The 16712-nt window shown below is 46.1% G+C and overlaps 1 protein-coding gene across 1 annotated transcript in view; it reads left to right on the top strand.

Moving 5' to 3' along the window:
- Window positions 1-16712, top strand: part of FMNL2 (formin like 2) — a 263738-nt gene that overhangs the window by 153774 nt on the left and 93252 nt on the right. The window contains 2 exon segments of the mRNA XM_072757816.1: window positions 10172-10252; window positions 14041-14117. Of these exon segments, the coding sequence (XP_072613917.1) occupies window positions 10172-10252; window positions 14041-14117 (158 nt within the window).

Raw genomic sequence — 16712 nt, forward strand, 5'->3', positions numbered from 1 at the left:
GGTGGACTAGACCGTGGCTTGCAGTAGCATCTGTGGGTTCTAGAAATACCATCATTTTGCTGGTTATCCCTAAAGCCACTACTAGCTCTCTTCAACCCCTTGGCTGTGGATGGCTGTGCTTATAGTTTCAGATAGAACTTCCCAAGTCCCACCTAAAACCCCATGGAGTGAGCACTATAATATACTGGGTACTAAGTGCATGTGTCTCTGTCACATCCAGCAAGTGTCCTCAGCAGGGACCAGTTTTGAATGAACCTCTTCCACCTCCTGTTCAACCCAGTCTGGTCAGGTATTGTCTGAGAGCTTGATCTAATGATTAATGGTGACCGTGTGGTCACAGGTTAAAACTATTTTTGTCTTACTCTTGTGAGCTGAGGATGCAAAGACATGAGGTTGATGACCGACAGGTGAATGTGTCTGTGCGAGTGATGTTAAATTTGAAATCACGGAAGATCTAAGGATAAACCATACAATAGTCTACCAAAGCTTGGCTTTAAGAGTTTTCAGGTTGTTAGCACACACTGTTATTGTTCCTATATTTCAAAAGGTGAATATTTCTGTGTCCTAGGAACCTGGGATGTGTGTTGGGGGTGGGGAGGCAGGGAGGTTTGGATGAAGATGGCAGATTTGTTATGCCTAACGTAAATGAAAGCAGGTGGTAAGGACCTGATTAAGACCTAATGGCTCGACTCCCAATTTTCAGTCCTTACGTTCTGTTCGTGAGGATGCTTTCCTTGAGTGTATCAGGCAGATGTCGCCTTGAGTGGAAGACAGCTTCCTTCTCCACCCCTTTATGTGCCTGCCATCTACTTTGAGGGTTCTCTGCCATAAATTATACCCTTTGCAAATACTACAACCCATTCACTGCAGCGAGCACCTCTTGAGATTCTCATGACCATGTAACTGTGTAGCCACGTGGTTGTACACTGAATTGGAGCACATGAAATTTCAGAGAATCCAGTTAGTAGGACTGTAGGCAGGAATCCATAACATAAGAATTTGTCATTCTTAGAGAAGATGTGGTGTATATACATTAAGTGAAATATTACTCAGCCATAAAAAGAATGAAATCTTGCCATTTGTAATGACCTGGATGGAGCTAGAGAGTATGATGTTAAGCAAAACAATTCAGAGAGAGACAAATACCATATGATTTCACTCATATAGAGAAGTTAAGAAACAAAACAAATGAGCAAAGTGGGTGAAAAAGAGGGAGGCAAACCAAGAAACAGACTTTAAACTAGTGAACAAACTGATGGTCCCCGGAGGGCAGGTGGGTGAGGGAAATGGGTGAAATGGGTGATGGGGCTTAGGAGGGCACTTGTGATGAGCATAGGGTGTTGTATGGAAGTGCTGAATCACTAAATGGTACACCCGAAACTAATATTACACTGTTAACTGAAATTTAAATAAAAATCTTAAAAATATCTTTAAAAATAATAGAGTTTGCATTCTTTCATATTCTTGAGTGATCGAAAAATACTAGCACTCTTATCTCGATGGTTTCTGCAAGACATCAAAGGCAGCTGCTGCTGTTTCTTTCCCCTGATCAAGATCAGAACCGTGTTATTTTTCTTTTCCTCCCCCGTGCTTTGTTTGTATGATACATGGTTAGCCCTGGAGACTTAGGAGCTTTACATTATGTTGATGCTGTTTGAGAAGGCATCCCTAAGTAAGGTTTCTGGAGTATGTTGTCTGTAGGGGAGAAGGGTTTTCATATTCTCATTATTTATTTTTTTAAAAAAAATTTATTTATTTATTCATGAGAGACACAGAGAGGCAGAGACACAGGCAGAGGGAGAAGCAGGCTTCACACAGGGACTCACACAGAAGCAGGATTCACACAGGGATGCGGGACTCGATCCCTGGTCTCCAGGATCATGCCCCGGGCTGCAGGCAGGCGCTCAACCGCTGAGCCACTTGGGCTGCCCATATTCTTATTTTTTAAATGAAGAAGCAATAAGGCTTGTTTGTACCCCTTGCATTTTTTTAGAGGAAGAATGCTCTCCAGGGATTTTGTAAAAGTTTCATGAAATAGTAGATTGTAACTGTAGTTTTAATAATGTAAGTCTGTATCTTTAAATATAACTAAAAATGTTCCAAAGTTTTTGCTTGACAAGAACATGCACGTTGGAGAGGGATTTAGGTATCCGGAGTAGGAGCTGCAATTGAAAACAGTGATTAATAAGTGTTAGTGTACGAAAGGACCTACTTGAGGAATTTAAGAGAATGTGGATTTTTGAGCGGTGAATTGAGTCAGGAGAATGCAAATTAGCAAGCATCTTCAGTGGCTTCAGATGCTGGTTTTTTGGTAGCATATATTTTAAGAAACGCCAAGCTAAAAGAAGGGAAAGCTTTGGCTCATGAAGGGAGAGAATGAAGATTTGAAGATAAAAGGTTTTCCAGTATAAATCCAGTCTTTAGTCACTATGCAGTTCTTAGCTCCTCAATAGCGATAACCCTACCTATTGAACGCTGCTACCTGTCTGGTCCGGTCACGGTTCAGTCTTTGCTTAGGACGACATGAGATAATAAACTTTATTAAAAGCATGACCTTTAATTAATAAATAAATAATAAATAAATAAATACATGACCTTTCTAACGAATTAAAGCCACTTTTAAATCGGGGAAAAATGATGAGCCATGAACAGAATTAAATAAGCCCAATTAATATTATATATTAGGGAATGAATTATGGGATACTTTGTTTAGGAAAGACCTGTTGAACCAGAAGAAACTTGTGCTAGTCTAAATAAAGGAAATTATTTGGACAAGTCTCACCAAAAGTTATTTCCAGCCTGAGAGCTCTAATGGAACCCTTGGAAAGCTGTTCTCTCCGACCAGGACAATGATTTCATACTCCGAGCTGAGGAATGCTTCGAGGCCCCCAGAAATGATGGCTGCGGAGTGACTGGGGCACGCCGGGTCCCTCAAGTCCAGCCTGGCACAGAAGTGGGCAGCGCTTGAAGCTGAGGCTGGAGGGGGCCGGGGTGCTGAGCCCACTGTACCCTCCGCACCGCTCAGGTGTCCTTAGCGCCCGTGGCCTTTCCCGTCTGTACTCGCTTCTCATTTCACACCTGCCGTTGTCTGTTCCAAGTTACCTGCTAGTCTTGGCCGTTCAGCTGGAACCCAGCTAATCCCCGAGTTAGCACACGTTCCCCACGCTCCTCTACCTCCGTCCCCTTGTTCCCATCTGGAAAACTCCTCTGTCTCCTGCCTCTCACTCCGACCCAGGACATCTACACGCGGCTTGCCCTTTAAAACTCAATGCAGAAACAGCTTTCTCCAGGGAAGTTTCTTTGATCTTCTCCGCTGGAAAGAGCCTTACCTTTCTTTGAACTTCTAGAGGATCCCATATGGCTCTTGTCGTCCTCAGCATTGTATTACGGTGACGTCTGCTGTGCCTCACACATCAGACTTAGTGCTTAAGAATGAATTTGTTTCGTTTTCTGCCTTTTTACACGGTGTCTTGCATCATGTGTTCTGGTGAGTGAAATAATAAAATGGTCAAAAAAGTGTTTTTTTAGCCTTTGTGTTTTTCATGTTACTTCCTGGAAGTAGTGACCTATTTGTGATAGCAAGGTTTAAGGTGTTCAGAGGCAGGGCGCTTCCGTAGCAAAGTGTTTTCCTCCAGTAATAACCACAAGGACCTGTAAGTAGCAGCACAGCTGGGCACTCTCCACCTCTGGTTGGGCAACATCGGACTCTCATCTGAATTTGCCTTGTTGGCTGTCTTAGATTGTAAGGAGCTAGAGCCCTAATAGTTTTTCTCATTTTCTCTAAAATGTCCTCTTTGTGTAACTCATTTCTGTCTATATGTAATATCAAGGTGGTATTCTATTTTTGTCTTTTATTCCCCCCGTGCACCCGTGTTGGCATTATCCCTTTAGAGGGCAAACCCCTTGAGGACTTGGATTATTCCTGTCAACAGAGCTCTGAAGAGCATTTAGCGCCAAGCTAAATGCTGCAAATTAGTACGCACTAGTGGTGCTGATACTGGTTGTAATTATGGCTCATTTAGAGACCACAGTTTGCTGACTTAGCCTTGGGAAAGGAAGCCCGACTATTTCCAGCTTCCAGAAAGAAAAAAAAGCATTCAAGTGTAGCGAGCTTATGTGTGCGAGAGCAGAGTCCTTTGAATTTTCACCATCTAAAAGTTATTGCAGGAGCAGAATAATAAAACATTAATAATGGCATAATGATGGTGACCTCGCATTCAGCCCTGAGGGTGTTTAAGCAATTTCGGTAGCTCTGCTAACACGCTACTGAAATGGAGCCAATGACCCTGCAACGGTCCCAAAGAGGGAAGAAGCTCAGTGTGTCCCCCCGTGAGCCATTCATTTCCCAGAGATTTCCTGGATTTTCAGCTGTCTTGCTATGATCTCCTTCCTGTAACCTCAGAATATTGAGGTATGAGATAAACTGCAATGAAATTGTGTTTGATTTTTGGAGCTGCTTCTCCAAACACAATTTACGGAGCGGAAATGCTTATAACATACTTGTTATGAGTCCAGCTGACACCAAATTAACCTCAAGTAATTTCTCATGTAATTATACACATGGATTGAGAGGACTCGAGGGGCCAGAAATGTTTTGCTGGCTGAGTGGAGCGCCCAACCTCAGACTATTATGCAGAAAGGCTTTCGGTGACAAACGTTATTAGATTTAGGTGGAGAAAGGAGGACATGGAGGAAGGCTCCAAAGAAAACAGTTGAACTGCTCAGATCTGTGTCTGGTGAGAGAGGCTGTGTTGCGGCGTAGCCAATGAGCTCCCCTGACTGTGACTTACCCAGTTCCCTCAGTACGTCCCTATCTCAGCCCCTTCACCCAGTTTCCTTAAGAATGACCTGGTTTTCCAGTTTGGGCTACAGTTGACTTAGTTATTAAGTGGGATCCAGCAAATGCTTTGTCTTTTCCTTATCTGCAGGGCAGGTCTTTGCGTGGCAGGGTGACCTTCCTGGTGGCCAGCAACGGGGCAGGGAGGCTAGCTAGCATGAGCCTTAGTAGATTGAGTCAGTGAGAAATGTGTCATCAGGGGCGTCACTAGGCAGTTTCAGAGCCAGGAGAGCTCCCCAAGAGGCTTACCAGCCATGCATGCATGCCCGGTGCAGCTTTCACCGTATGCACGCCCCGCGCAGCGTGTACGATCGCTTTGCATGCTTGTAGACTCTTAAACACTTAGCCCTAATTTATGAGAGATGTGAGTCGTAGATGACGTTTAGAAGAAGTTTAATTCTTTGGACATTATCAAGGACTGTGTGCCAAGTGTTCGTTCTTGTGTATACTGGAACTCAAAAATAGAACATGTTTGTACCCTTTTAAAAGCTTTTATTTCTTTAAAAGCAAGACGAGCGCACTTACTACGGTGTAGAAAGAACAAGGATCAGAGAGAGTCAGAAAGCCTGAGTCTGAATCTTTGATCTGATACGTATGTGTCTGATTTAAGGCAGGTCATTTCATCTCTGAACTTCACTTTCCTCTTCTAGAAAAAAAGGTATTATCTACTTGCCAGAAAGAGAGGCCTGAGTAAGTTAAGAGGTCCAGAGAATACGGCAAACTGTTACTCAGATCAGTGAATAATGCTTGAAAGCCAAAAAGCACTGCTCCAGATGGAAAGCCAAGTTGTGTCCTCGGCTTGCATTAATGGAGCTGTTCTTGGCCGCGAGAAGAAATTTTCAGATCATTACCAGGGAAGTTAATTTCTAAATGTCTAATTGGTAAAAAAAAAAAAAAAAAATAGTGGCAATTGATGCAGCAGCTTAATGAAGATTCTGTGATTATTGGACGTGAGGGTGACCTGCCTCCGATGTGCTGCTCCCTGGATCCCTTACCACTCCTGTGTGTCCCTCTGTAAGTCGTGCTCTTGGTCTAAGAGGAGGACCTTCCCTGATAGGGGAGCACCCTTCTTCCCTCAAGGGCAGATGAGTAGCTGCACTTTTTGCTAAAGCCTCCAAACAGCTCTCAAGGTCCCTGTGTAGGAGAATGTAGGGTCGTGAGGCTTCCAGGACTACAGACACATCCAGGCGAGGGGCTGCATGCGGCGGCCTGCCTTTCCCTGGGGGAAGAAGATTCTGTGACCCCAGGTTTGTTCCCTTCCACACTTGCCCACTGTAGTTTGTGGCCCAGTGTCCTGAATGTGGAGAAATAACTTCGGCTTCTTTGCTTTGAATGCATATGGAGAGTAATTAAAAATCCAGAGCAATTGCTCTTTTCAATCTAGAAATATTTCATGAAGAAAGTTTCATCATCACACAAGGAGATAAATGGCAGGAGGGCAGGGTGATGGGATGCTCTGTGATTAGACGTTTACAAGGAAATCTGTATTTCAAGAGTTCTTCTGGATGACATCGATTCACATTGGCAAATCACGATGATTGGAGAATATTTTTTATCCCTAAGAATAATATTTCTAGGGCGCCTGGGTAGTTCAGTCAGTTAAGCATCTGCCTTCAGCCCCAGGGTCCTGGGACGGAGTCCCACATTAGACTCCCTGCTCAGCAGAGAGTCTACTTCTCCCCCTCCCTCTACCCCTCCTCCCCGCTCGTGCTTTCTTTCTTGCACACATTCTCTCTCTCAAGTGAAAAAATAAAATCTTTTTTTTTTAAAGTATATTTCTATATAATGGGACCAAAGTTGAGGACTTCATTTATGAATTAATGAAGTTCGATTTCATGAATTAATTCATTATGAATTAAATGAAGCCCTCATTTAATTAAGCTACTTGCATCATTGATGTTGAGCAAGCATGTAACTAGTTCTAAAAACTAGCCCTTGGGGATATGGCAGATCTGGAAGTGATGGTGATGGAAAATTGCCAGCCAAAGCATTCACAGGTTTTGATGCCAAATCTAAAATTCTGATATTTAGAGAAAAAACATGTTAATTTAAATAAATATGATGCCAGTAATCCTTCTGAAGTCCTTCAGAGTAGACATGTTTTGGCAAGGTGCTGACATTCTCCAGAATATCTGTCCTCCCAGATATTTCTGTTGTCCAAATGGCCATATTGAAGACACAGAAAGAAGAGGCTCAGTGAGCCAGATGCTGGGTTTATAAACCAAACAGTCGCTCCTTTTGAGACAAGACAAACACCTCCAAGTTTTAGGGAAATTATTGGGGCTTTTGTATTTTTTCTCCGTATCAGTTTTATTTCCATCCCTAGATGCAGGCTGAGTTTTCTGTGTAGTGGATAGAATGTGGACTTACTGTGTTGTGAAGCATCAGCCTTCTCCACGTTCTGTTTTTGGAACTACATTAGTAAATTACTCAGGCAAGTGGAAAATGTGACTAGAACAACAGCAAATTTTGGGAAAACACATTTGGAAAAGTATGTATTAATCGTAGACTTCATAATTTTCAGGGGAATACATAAAAGGAAATGCTTACAGGACCAATGGATGCGTATATTTGAGAAAGCCCCCCGGGTCACCACAGTCTTCAGCAAGAAATGGAGAAACATGTGTTTTTTGAGGGTCAGAACTGGGGTTCACTAATTGAGTGAATACCTACGTATTACATGTGCTAGTAAACCAGATTCCGTTATTTTAGTTTTTGAGAGAGAGGGAGAGAAGGCACCTTGGCTAAGGGGGCAGAGGGGAGAGAATCTTAAGCAGGCACCACACCCAGAGTAGAACCTCCCACGGGGCTTGATTTCATCACCCTGAGATCATGACCTGAGCCAAAATCAAGAGTTAGATGCTCGGGGTGCCCGGGTGGCTCAGTGGTTGAGCATCTGCTTTTGGCCCAGGTCATGACCCCGGGGTCCCGGGATCGAGTCCCACGTCGGCCTCCCTGCATGGAGCCTGCTTCTCCCTCTGCCTGTGTCTCTGCCTCTCTCTGTGTTTCTCTCATGAATAAATAAATAAAATTAAAAAAAAAAATAAAGTTACACACTCAAACAATTGAGCCATCCAGGCGTGCCCAGATCTCGTTATTTTAATAAATACCCTTCTTCTGTTGTGAAGAAATTGCCTAAAAGAACAATGATTAGATATCTTCCAGCAAGGTATTGTTTGAATCCGTTCAAGATCAGTTTGAATCTGTCCACAGATTCAAATTTAGGTCTTCAAGTAACTACTACATTAGCCAGAGTTAAAATTCATAGAGTTTCACGTATTAGGGACCTTTTTGAAGTAGGAGGTGTTTGCTGTAGTAGAAGGGAGCACAGTTTGAATTGTCCCTGGTCATAGGGATTTTAAATATGGATAATTGGATTGCATTTTTTAAAAGCATAAGTTTTCTTGATATCCTAGTATATCTCTGGCATTAGCTATTATTATGCACAAGGTTGAAAATAATAACTGACTTCTAGATGGCTTATCAGTTCATTTTTGGGAGGTTTTTGTGATTATTTTAGTCTTCAGCTGAGCTATTGCTAAAGCCCCGTGACAGTTGGATCCTGTCTGGTCCCTAAGTGAAGTGATGGTGACTTAAAAAAAAAAAAAAAGACTTTGTACATAGACCATTTGATGCCCTTAGAGATGTCAAATATTTGTGAATTGTTATTTAGAAATTACCTGCAGGTTAAAAAATTGGAGGGGATAATTAGAAATAATACGTTGAGGTGCCTGGGAGGCTCAGTAGGTTAAGCATCTGCCTTTGGCTAAGGTCATGGTTCCGGGGTCCTGGGATTGGGCCTCGCATCGGGTGCCCTGTTCAGCTGGGGAGCCTACTTCTCCTCCTCCCTCTGCCCCTCTCGTGCTTTCTCCTTCTCCCAATAAGTAAAATCCTTAAAACATTAGAAATAACATGCTGATCTTTTTTTTTAATTAACAACTCTGTTGAGATTCAGTTTATATACTATGAAATTCCTCATCATTTTCAAATAAAGGGGAAATACGGACAGGTGTCAAGTCCCTTCCCTCTATATTAAAGCATTTGAAACAACAAAACTTAAGTTTTCGCTAATAAGATGATTTTTTTTTATAATAATGGGATGATCTTTCAGCCTGTTTAAATCTGTAAGCAAGCAAGGGGGGGAGAAAATTTAGAAAAATTTTCTAAATTCCCTGAGGGGACCAGGGAAGATGTAGCAGTTCCCTGTGTTGGAGAAATGGAAATGTCAGAGGATAAACACATGCTGAAACGTGCTGGCCAGTTGGCAGTGTTGTGAAATACTCAAAAACTCCACTGTGACCTAAGCAGTGACCAGGTTAAAAAGAATTCCTAGAAAAACATCTTTTCAGGTTGTAGGTCGAGGAGACCCTGATGAGAATTGTTTTGATTTCGTGATGAATCTTAGTTTTCCCTTTTAGAGCTGATTCCTTTGAACTTGTGTCTGTAAAATGTAGCGTAGGTCCAGAAAAAGTCGTGAAACCCAAGAATAGCGTAGCCAGTAGGATGAAGCCAGCACCCGTGTAACTACCACGTGGGTGAAGAAATAGAACCTTGTAACCTCTTGGGATCACTGGGTAGTTCCCTTCCCCCACTTCAGTGCTCCCGTCATGGTTAGGTTAAGCCTCTCTCCCCCCACCCTGTCGATATATATGTTATGTGTCAGTGAATAAAACAGCTTATGGATGGGTCCCTAACCATTAAAGTTCAATTTTCTGTCTTGTAAAATCACATTCTTTTTGACTCAACATCAGGTTTGTAAGACCCATCCATACGGGAACATGTAGTACATTTTGTGTATTTTCGTTGGAATATATACCATTATATGAACATAATACAGATACATGTCCATTGTATGGTTTGTGGGCATTTGGGTTTTTACCAGATTTCTTATTGCTGCTTATTATGTAGTTTTGGACGTTAGGGTCTATTAAACCTGAAACATGTGGGTGCAGGTTTCTCAGTGTGATGCCTCCACCCACAGCCTCAGCGTAAGACTTGTCAGTGATGCAAGATTGTCCGGTCCCACCCCGTGGTCACAGTGGGACAGACCCCAGAACGGGGCAGGTGCAGGCCCAAATCCATTTGCATCACTCATGAGCTGGTTCATCGTAGGGAAGTAGCAAATGTCTCAGAGCTTCAGTTTTCCCCTTTGCAAAGCAAGGACGATCACATTTTCGGTAAAGATTTAAAGCCGTCGGTGCACGAGGATGATCTGCAGGGCCACGCTCCTGGGGCGGGTGCACGTCAGCCATGTTAGTGGGATTACCGTGGTGGAGTGGGGCCGTGCTCATGCCTCCATAGCTTTCATGCCTTTTACTTTTGTGCTCCCTGCAGGAACGATTCCAGGTGAAGAATCCTCCCCATACATACATTCAGAAGCTCAAAGGCTACCTGGATCCAGCTGTAACCAGGAAGGTGAGATGGGTTTGTTTTTATGCTTTGTGGTCACTTCCTCAGTAGCATGTAGGATCCTTCTGCGTTAGAGGGACCTTCCATCCTCTGCCCTGTGGCCTCTGCTGGAGCCTCCAGGAAACCTGTCTTGGGAGACAGACACCACGAGAAAACGGAGGAGAAAGCTAGTCCTGCTCATGCGAGGACGTGTTTAAAAGTGCTTTCCCGGGAGGGGAGTGCCGTAGCTCTGGTGGCCGGTGCGTCACTGCCGTTCCCGATGACGCAGGGCAGTGAGTCTGGTCCGGAGGTGTTCGGGCCCCTGGAGAAGCAGCCGTAGCAAAGGGAGTACTTGTCTTCGTGCCTCGGTGCATTTTCGGAGGCCTTGAACGATCACGGGGGCTTTGTCATCCCAGCTGTGCCCCCCCGTCCTGCGTTGGTGCCACAGCAGCTTCCCCGGCCAACCCTGCCCCTGGCCCCACGGAGGTGAGCAGAGGCGCTGATTCCACTCCCAGCCGGCTCCCCCTTTGCCCAACAAGCCGTGCTTTGTGCAGCCACACAATTGGCTTGAGCCACTGTGGTAGAGCGTGCAGCCTGGCACGGCCGCGGGCGGGAGGGGTCCTGCAACGTCGCCGGGCAGGCTGTCCTGGCTCAGGGCTCGTGGCCGACCTTCTGTGGCTCCTGCTCTCCAGGCCGCGGCAACAACGCCTGGCGCTGAGCGCCCCCCCCCCCCCCCCCCCCCCGTTGTCTCAGTGTGTGACTCGTGAGGGACAAACGCACATTTCTCGCGTTTCCCATTGTCTCTGGGGCTCTTGTAGCAGTCTACGGATCTTCAGCTCCTGCTTCTACCCTAAATACCCCCCCATCCCGACTCGCCGCCCCCTTCCAACAAAGACCAAGCGAACGAGAACAGCTGTCACTTCCCTTTGGACGTTCCCCGGCCTTTCGTCCTGTGCTTAGCAGGAGACCCACGGAAGAAATACGACCCGGGGTGATGAGACTCGACGGTGGGCTCTGCTGCCGGCCGCAGCCGTATGTGACTGGCCGGCGGCACAGCCTCCTCTTCTAAGAATGTACCTTGAAAAAAAAAAAAAAAAAGAATGTGCCTTGACTCTAAGGACCCTAACCCCCACCCCCACCCCCACCCCGGGCTCCCATATGTTTCTTGCCTTGCGAGAGCTTCGCTCCGGCCTCCTGGTGAGGCAGCCGCTTCATTCTTGCCTCTTCCTCATCTCCTTCCCCAAGGATAGAGCAGCTCTCAATTCTAGCTGATCATCGAGGGTTAGACGAAGGCACCTCCACCCCCAGCACAACCCAGAAAAAACCCAGGAGGTGTTTGGGGCTGTTTTTTTTTTTTTTTTTTTTTTTTAAGGAACAGCAAGATTCTACTTGAGAAATACTTTCAGAAATCCTCCAGCCTGTAGGCCGTCGGGCTTGGTGGCTTGGACCCCGGCCTCTGGCCGCCCTTCCGGGGCTGCATGAGGCACGGGGGTCGGTGTCTGTGCCCAGAGCGGGTGCCCCCGCCATGCGCGGTGCCGTCCACCCTCAGCGAGGCCCGTCTTCGTCAGACTCTAGGGGAGAATAAGAACCCCCTGGAGAATGCTTCAGCTGCATCCCCCCTTGCTGTAGGGAGGGCCGCTTGAGGCCATTGTGGGGGATGGGCGGCTCCCTCCTGGCACAGGGTCAGCTCTCTTCTGGGACGGTCGCTCCTCACGTAAGCAGAGGCGTAAAGTGAGCTGCTTCGTCCTGCTCCATCGCAAACGCGCTGTCAAGGACAGAGACGAGCGTGTGTCTGACCTTCCCTCCTGAGATCGCAGCCCGATGCCGTGTGCTCACCTGGGTGGCTGGGTTTGGTCTGTGTCTCCCTTCGAGACCATGATTCCACTGAGGAAAAGGGGAACGGATATCGGACCAACCGGCCCCACTTTACTAAGATTTCTGCCAGGAGCTGGCAGTGGGAATGGCCAGTTCCATGTCATCGTCGCGCTTAAAGCCAAGGGCAAGGAGGTTTTGCTTGGAATACAGCATGGCCTGCAGTTGGGGTTGAGCTGGGTTGTCCCCCGCAGGCTGCGGTTCTCCCACGCAGCAGGCCTGGTGCTCGGCTGACCCAGGGGCTCGGAGACGGGGGCGCCAAGGAGGTCCCGGGCCCTAGACCCCGCCGTCGCGGGCTGGTCCCTGAGCAGTCGCAGCTCAGGGGCGAGGGCCGCGGCACCTGTCACCCTGGGCTGCAGGAGTGCGGTCCCACCGCGCCTGCCCGGGCACCGCCACCCGCTCCTGGCGTCCCTACCGGGTACAGGCCGTGCCGATGAGCCCCTCGTTCCGACACACACGCCTCCGTCCTCCCGTGGCTCTGCCTTTATGCCCCGTGGCATCCTCGGTGCTCAGCCGCTGCCTGTGGCTCATGACGACCTCTCCCTGAGGACCCCGAAGGCCGCCCGGAGCCAGCCGCAGCCGTGCGCGAGACAGAGAGTCCCAAGGCTGCGGTCCGGGACTTGTACACAGGCTGCATCGAGCTCTTCTCAAAAGGCAGGGCCCATCAAATGTCCCACCTTGGCCTAAACCTCCAGTCACTGTACATGGATGCTTCTGGAGTGAGCTGTGTTCCTAGGAACCAATGTACGTTGTGACCCAGTGAAGTGTGGGGATCATTTAAAGCTGAGAGGATAGAGAAGCATACATTTATTATCAGAGGGGGATTTCCTTGAAGAAAGAAAGGCCTGAGGGAGTTCTGGAAGGTTGGTTGGGATTTCGATGGGCCAGGGAATGAGGAAAGCCATCCCCAAAGTAGGAGGGATGTTCCAAATGAGGGCTCATGGGCGGAGATGACTCTGAATGCTTTTTTTTTTTTTTAAGATTTTATTTATTTATTCATGAGAGACACAGGCAGGGGGAGAAGCAGGCTCCATGCAGGGAGCCCGACGTGGGATTCGATCCCAGGCCCCCAGGATCACGCCCTTGGCTGAAGGAGGTGCTAAACCGCTGAGCCACCTGGGCTGCCCTGAATGCTTATTTTTGGGAAACATTAGGATCTGCAGAAAATAATTCACATGGCATTTCTGGGATGGCTACCTTAGGAAGGCCAGCTTGCCAGGGTGGCTTTTGGATGACAGCTGGGAACTTGCATTTCAGGAGAGCTCATAGCTTTCCCCGTAAGAATGATTCATCGTGCCAACAATATGGCTTGCACTGGATGCCTTTCTTTCAAGGAGTCTGGACTCATGCGAGGCAGAGAATGCCCAAGGGACCAGGCCCCAGTAAACACCCTAGGCACCGAGTCCCTGATGAGCTTCCCTGGTGGACAGCGTGTCACAGGTGCTATCATTTGCACCGCCTCTGGGGGAAGACTGTGGAAGATTGTGTCTGGTTTCTTCTGGACTCCACCCCATGCACCTTTCCCTCTGTGCCTTGTATCTTTGTGCTGTAATAAGGACCCCTACACGCGGAGTCCTAGGAGCAAGTCTTAGCAAATCATTGAAACAGACGGTGGGGTGGGGGATGGGGTCTTCGGGGCTCCAACACATAGGTATAATGATGAATATTGTTGTAGGGCAGGGAGGAATAATTTGCTTACTCAAAGACACCTAGTACCTGAAATAAGGAATTTTCCCTAGTCCTTTCGCATAAGATGATTTTCATCACGAGAACAATGTGTGTGCTTTGCAAAAAGAAATGTGAGAGAAGCCCGCTTTAAAAGCAGAGATGAAAAAAAAATAAACAAGCAGAGATATTTTCATATTGTGTTGACCTTATTACAAACGGCAGTTGTGGCAGTTGATAAAATACGTTTTGTGAGACTCTGTGTTCTTGAATTATAGAAATTCAGACGGCGTGTTCAAGAATCCACCCAAGTGCTAAGAGAACTGGAAATTTCTTTAAGAACCAACCATATTGGGTAAGTGTGCCCATTTAACGTTTCAGCTTTTAAGGCTTTTGGACGCTTGACGAAGTAACGGAATCCTGTGCAAAGATTGGAGCTTCCTTGCTGATCACTGTAAGTTAGATGGGTGGACCCTTTGTGAGTCCTTGCATTGCTCACTAAGAATCAGTAGAAGCAGAACAGTCTTTGATTTTGCGCCATTTATAACAATCTGAAAATTCTCTGCTTCAATGCAGCAGCGGTTGTGCTTGGGTCTCTTGTGTGCGCAACAATTCCTGGCGAATCAGGAGCTCCCAACAAGTAGCCAAGATCCTGGGATCCTGAGATCCTGGAGGATCTCCGAACCGTCTCTGCAGTTGTCCGAGCTGCCAGTTGAAGCTGCTTCATTGTCCTCTGGTCAGCTCCGGAGGGGGAGAGAAGCTGGAGTGAGGTCACCCTACACCCCTCATTGCACTTCGTTGCTCTGAGTCTGTCCCGTGCAAACCCGCTCCAGAAAGTAAAGTCTGGGGAATCTCAGCGCTAAGGCTTTGTAGGAGTTTTCCGTGTGGCTTAGTCTCCAGCAAGTACAACTTGATTACATTCACCCTTACTTGTAGAATGGCACAATTGTCCGGTACCTCAGAGTGAGGTGATGGAAGGATACTGGGCATCCTATTGTGTAGCTTCAGTTCTTCCTAAATCACCTATTGAACATCCAGCAGGTTATTTAGTGCCTTTGCATTTTGATTCTCGAATTTAACACCAAGAAGACGATAGATTTTAGATCTTTCTCTTGTGACATCCCTTGCAGGTCTGTTGGAAATGAAGTTCTGCATGTATGTCACATCATGGTTTTATAGAGTATTTTGTAAAAACACTGCATAAATAAGTTTACTTCGACTTCACACTGGGTTAGGTATAAGCCAACAAAATGGTCATTTTCCGCAGTTACTTCAGAATAAGTTTTTTTTTTTTTCAATTGTGGATATGCAAGGCCGATTTATACATGATAAACTTGGGTGAGAATGTTCACTTCCTAAAGGATAAATTTGCACATTTGTCACCTTGAGAATATAGTGTTTGGAAAATAACTAATTTCTGAAGTTGATAGTCATTTCCTCTGGGAAAATGAGCCATCAAACGGCGCATCACAGAATCATGATTTGAGAACTGGAAGAGAAATTAATGATTACCTAGTTCCTCATTTTATAAGTGAAAAGCATTCAGGACCAGAGAAGGTGAGTGACTCCTGCAGAGCCTACGGCTGTACAGCCAGGTGCTGTGGTTCAAAATTTTTTTTTTTTTTCTTATATAGTTTAATCTGGCAGCTGTTTCTCTGGAAGGAAGTAAGGTAATCAGAGCTCTGGCATCAAAGCAGTGAGGTTTGTCTATTGGGGGTGAAGGTGGTGGTGATTTAATTCAGTTGGGCATCCCAGCATAGGAAATTGAAATATTTCCCAAAACTTGTGGACGAGGAGCTGGATTCCATTTGGTAAGGGCCAACCCCATCCTGTTGGCACTTCCTCTTGGCTGACAGTGGTAGAATGAGCCGCGGCCAGGGTTTCTGCAGGCCGTCCGGGGGCATCTCTGCCAGCATCGCGGAATAGCGTGAAATTGACCATCAAATACCAGAGCAAGACCTTCGCCCCCGTGCAGCACTGGTGACTAGAGGGGCCCTGGTTGGGCCAGAGCTGGTGCAAACCTATAAGCGATCGAGCGGCTTGATCTTTAGGAGACTGTGGGCATGTTGAAAGATTCTGGTATTTCTTTCATCTTTAGCGTCTGAAGTTTGCCTTTGTCTCCCACTACCTGTGTGTGAGACTCGGAGGGCTTTGGCTTTGGCGGCAGAAACATTCATGGGGGGGCATCGTCTGGTTGTATGCAGCCATTTACTGGCGTGGCCTTCTGTGGAATGAAACCACATACCAGGGTTTTGACCTGTATTGACTGTCCTGAAAACCCAAGCCCAGGCTGGACGTTAACTCTTATGGAAACTAATTCACTTGACCTCATTTGCCTGGGAAATCTTCTGAATAATGTGAAAATAATCATTTGCCACACTGAGGAATTCTTGGAATGCAATTTGCCACATAAGTGGTTCCTCTATTTTATTGTACTTTCTTGAGGTGCCGTAATAGAATGGCAATTGGGTGCCCATCTGATTTATGGAGGGCGAGCAATCTCAGTTCAGGTTTTTGCCATGCCCTTGATTAGTCATTAAATAAGTCACTTAGATAAGTTATGTAAATTCTTTGTATTTGCTTATCATGTGACCTAAGTTAACTTGTCATCTACAAACGAAGGTAATAATTACCAATAGGAATGTTGTAAGGGTAAGTGAGATAACTTACAAAAGACCTCCTATAGAGTCTAACACATAGTAATTACTCAAAGTATGATAACTATTGTTGTTAGGCTCATTGAAAATAATATTTAATAAGTCGGTAATATCCTGTATCTCTAAGGAATCCCATAGGAGATTGTTACTTTCTCTGTCTGAATTGGCCCTGACACCTAGGAGATTGTGATTCCCAGAAATTAAAAGGAAGAATCACATTTAAAATCCATTTGTCCTGAAAAAAGTTATTTTTGGCACACGCTTGTGTTTTAAGCTTAAAGTCTGGGGCTTTG

Source organism: Vulpes vulpes, chromosome 5, assembly GCF_048418805.1.
Source record: "Vulpes vulpes isolate BD-2025 chromosome 5, VulVul3, whole genome shotgun sequence".
NCBI lineage: Eukaryota > Metazoa > Chordata > Mammalia > Carnivora > Canidae > Vulpes > Vulpes vulpes.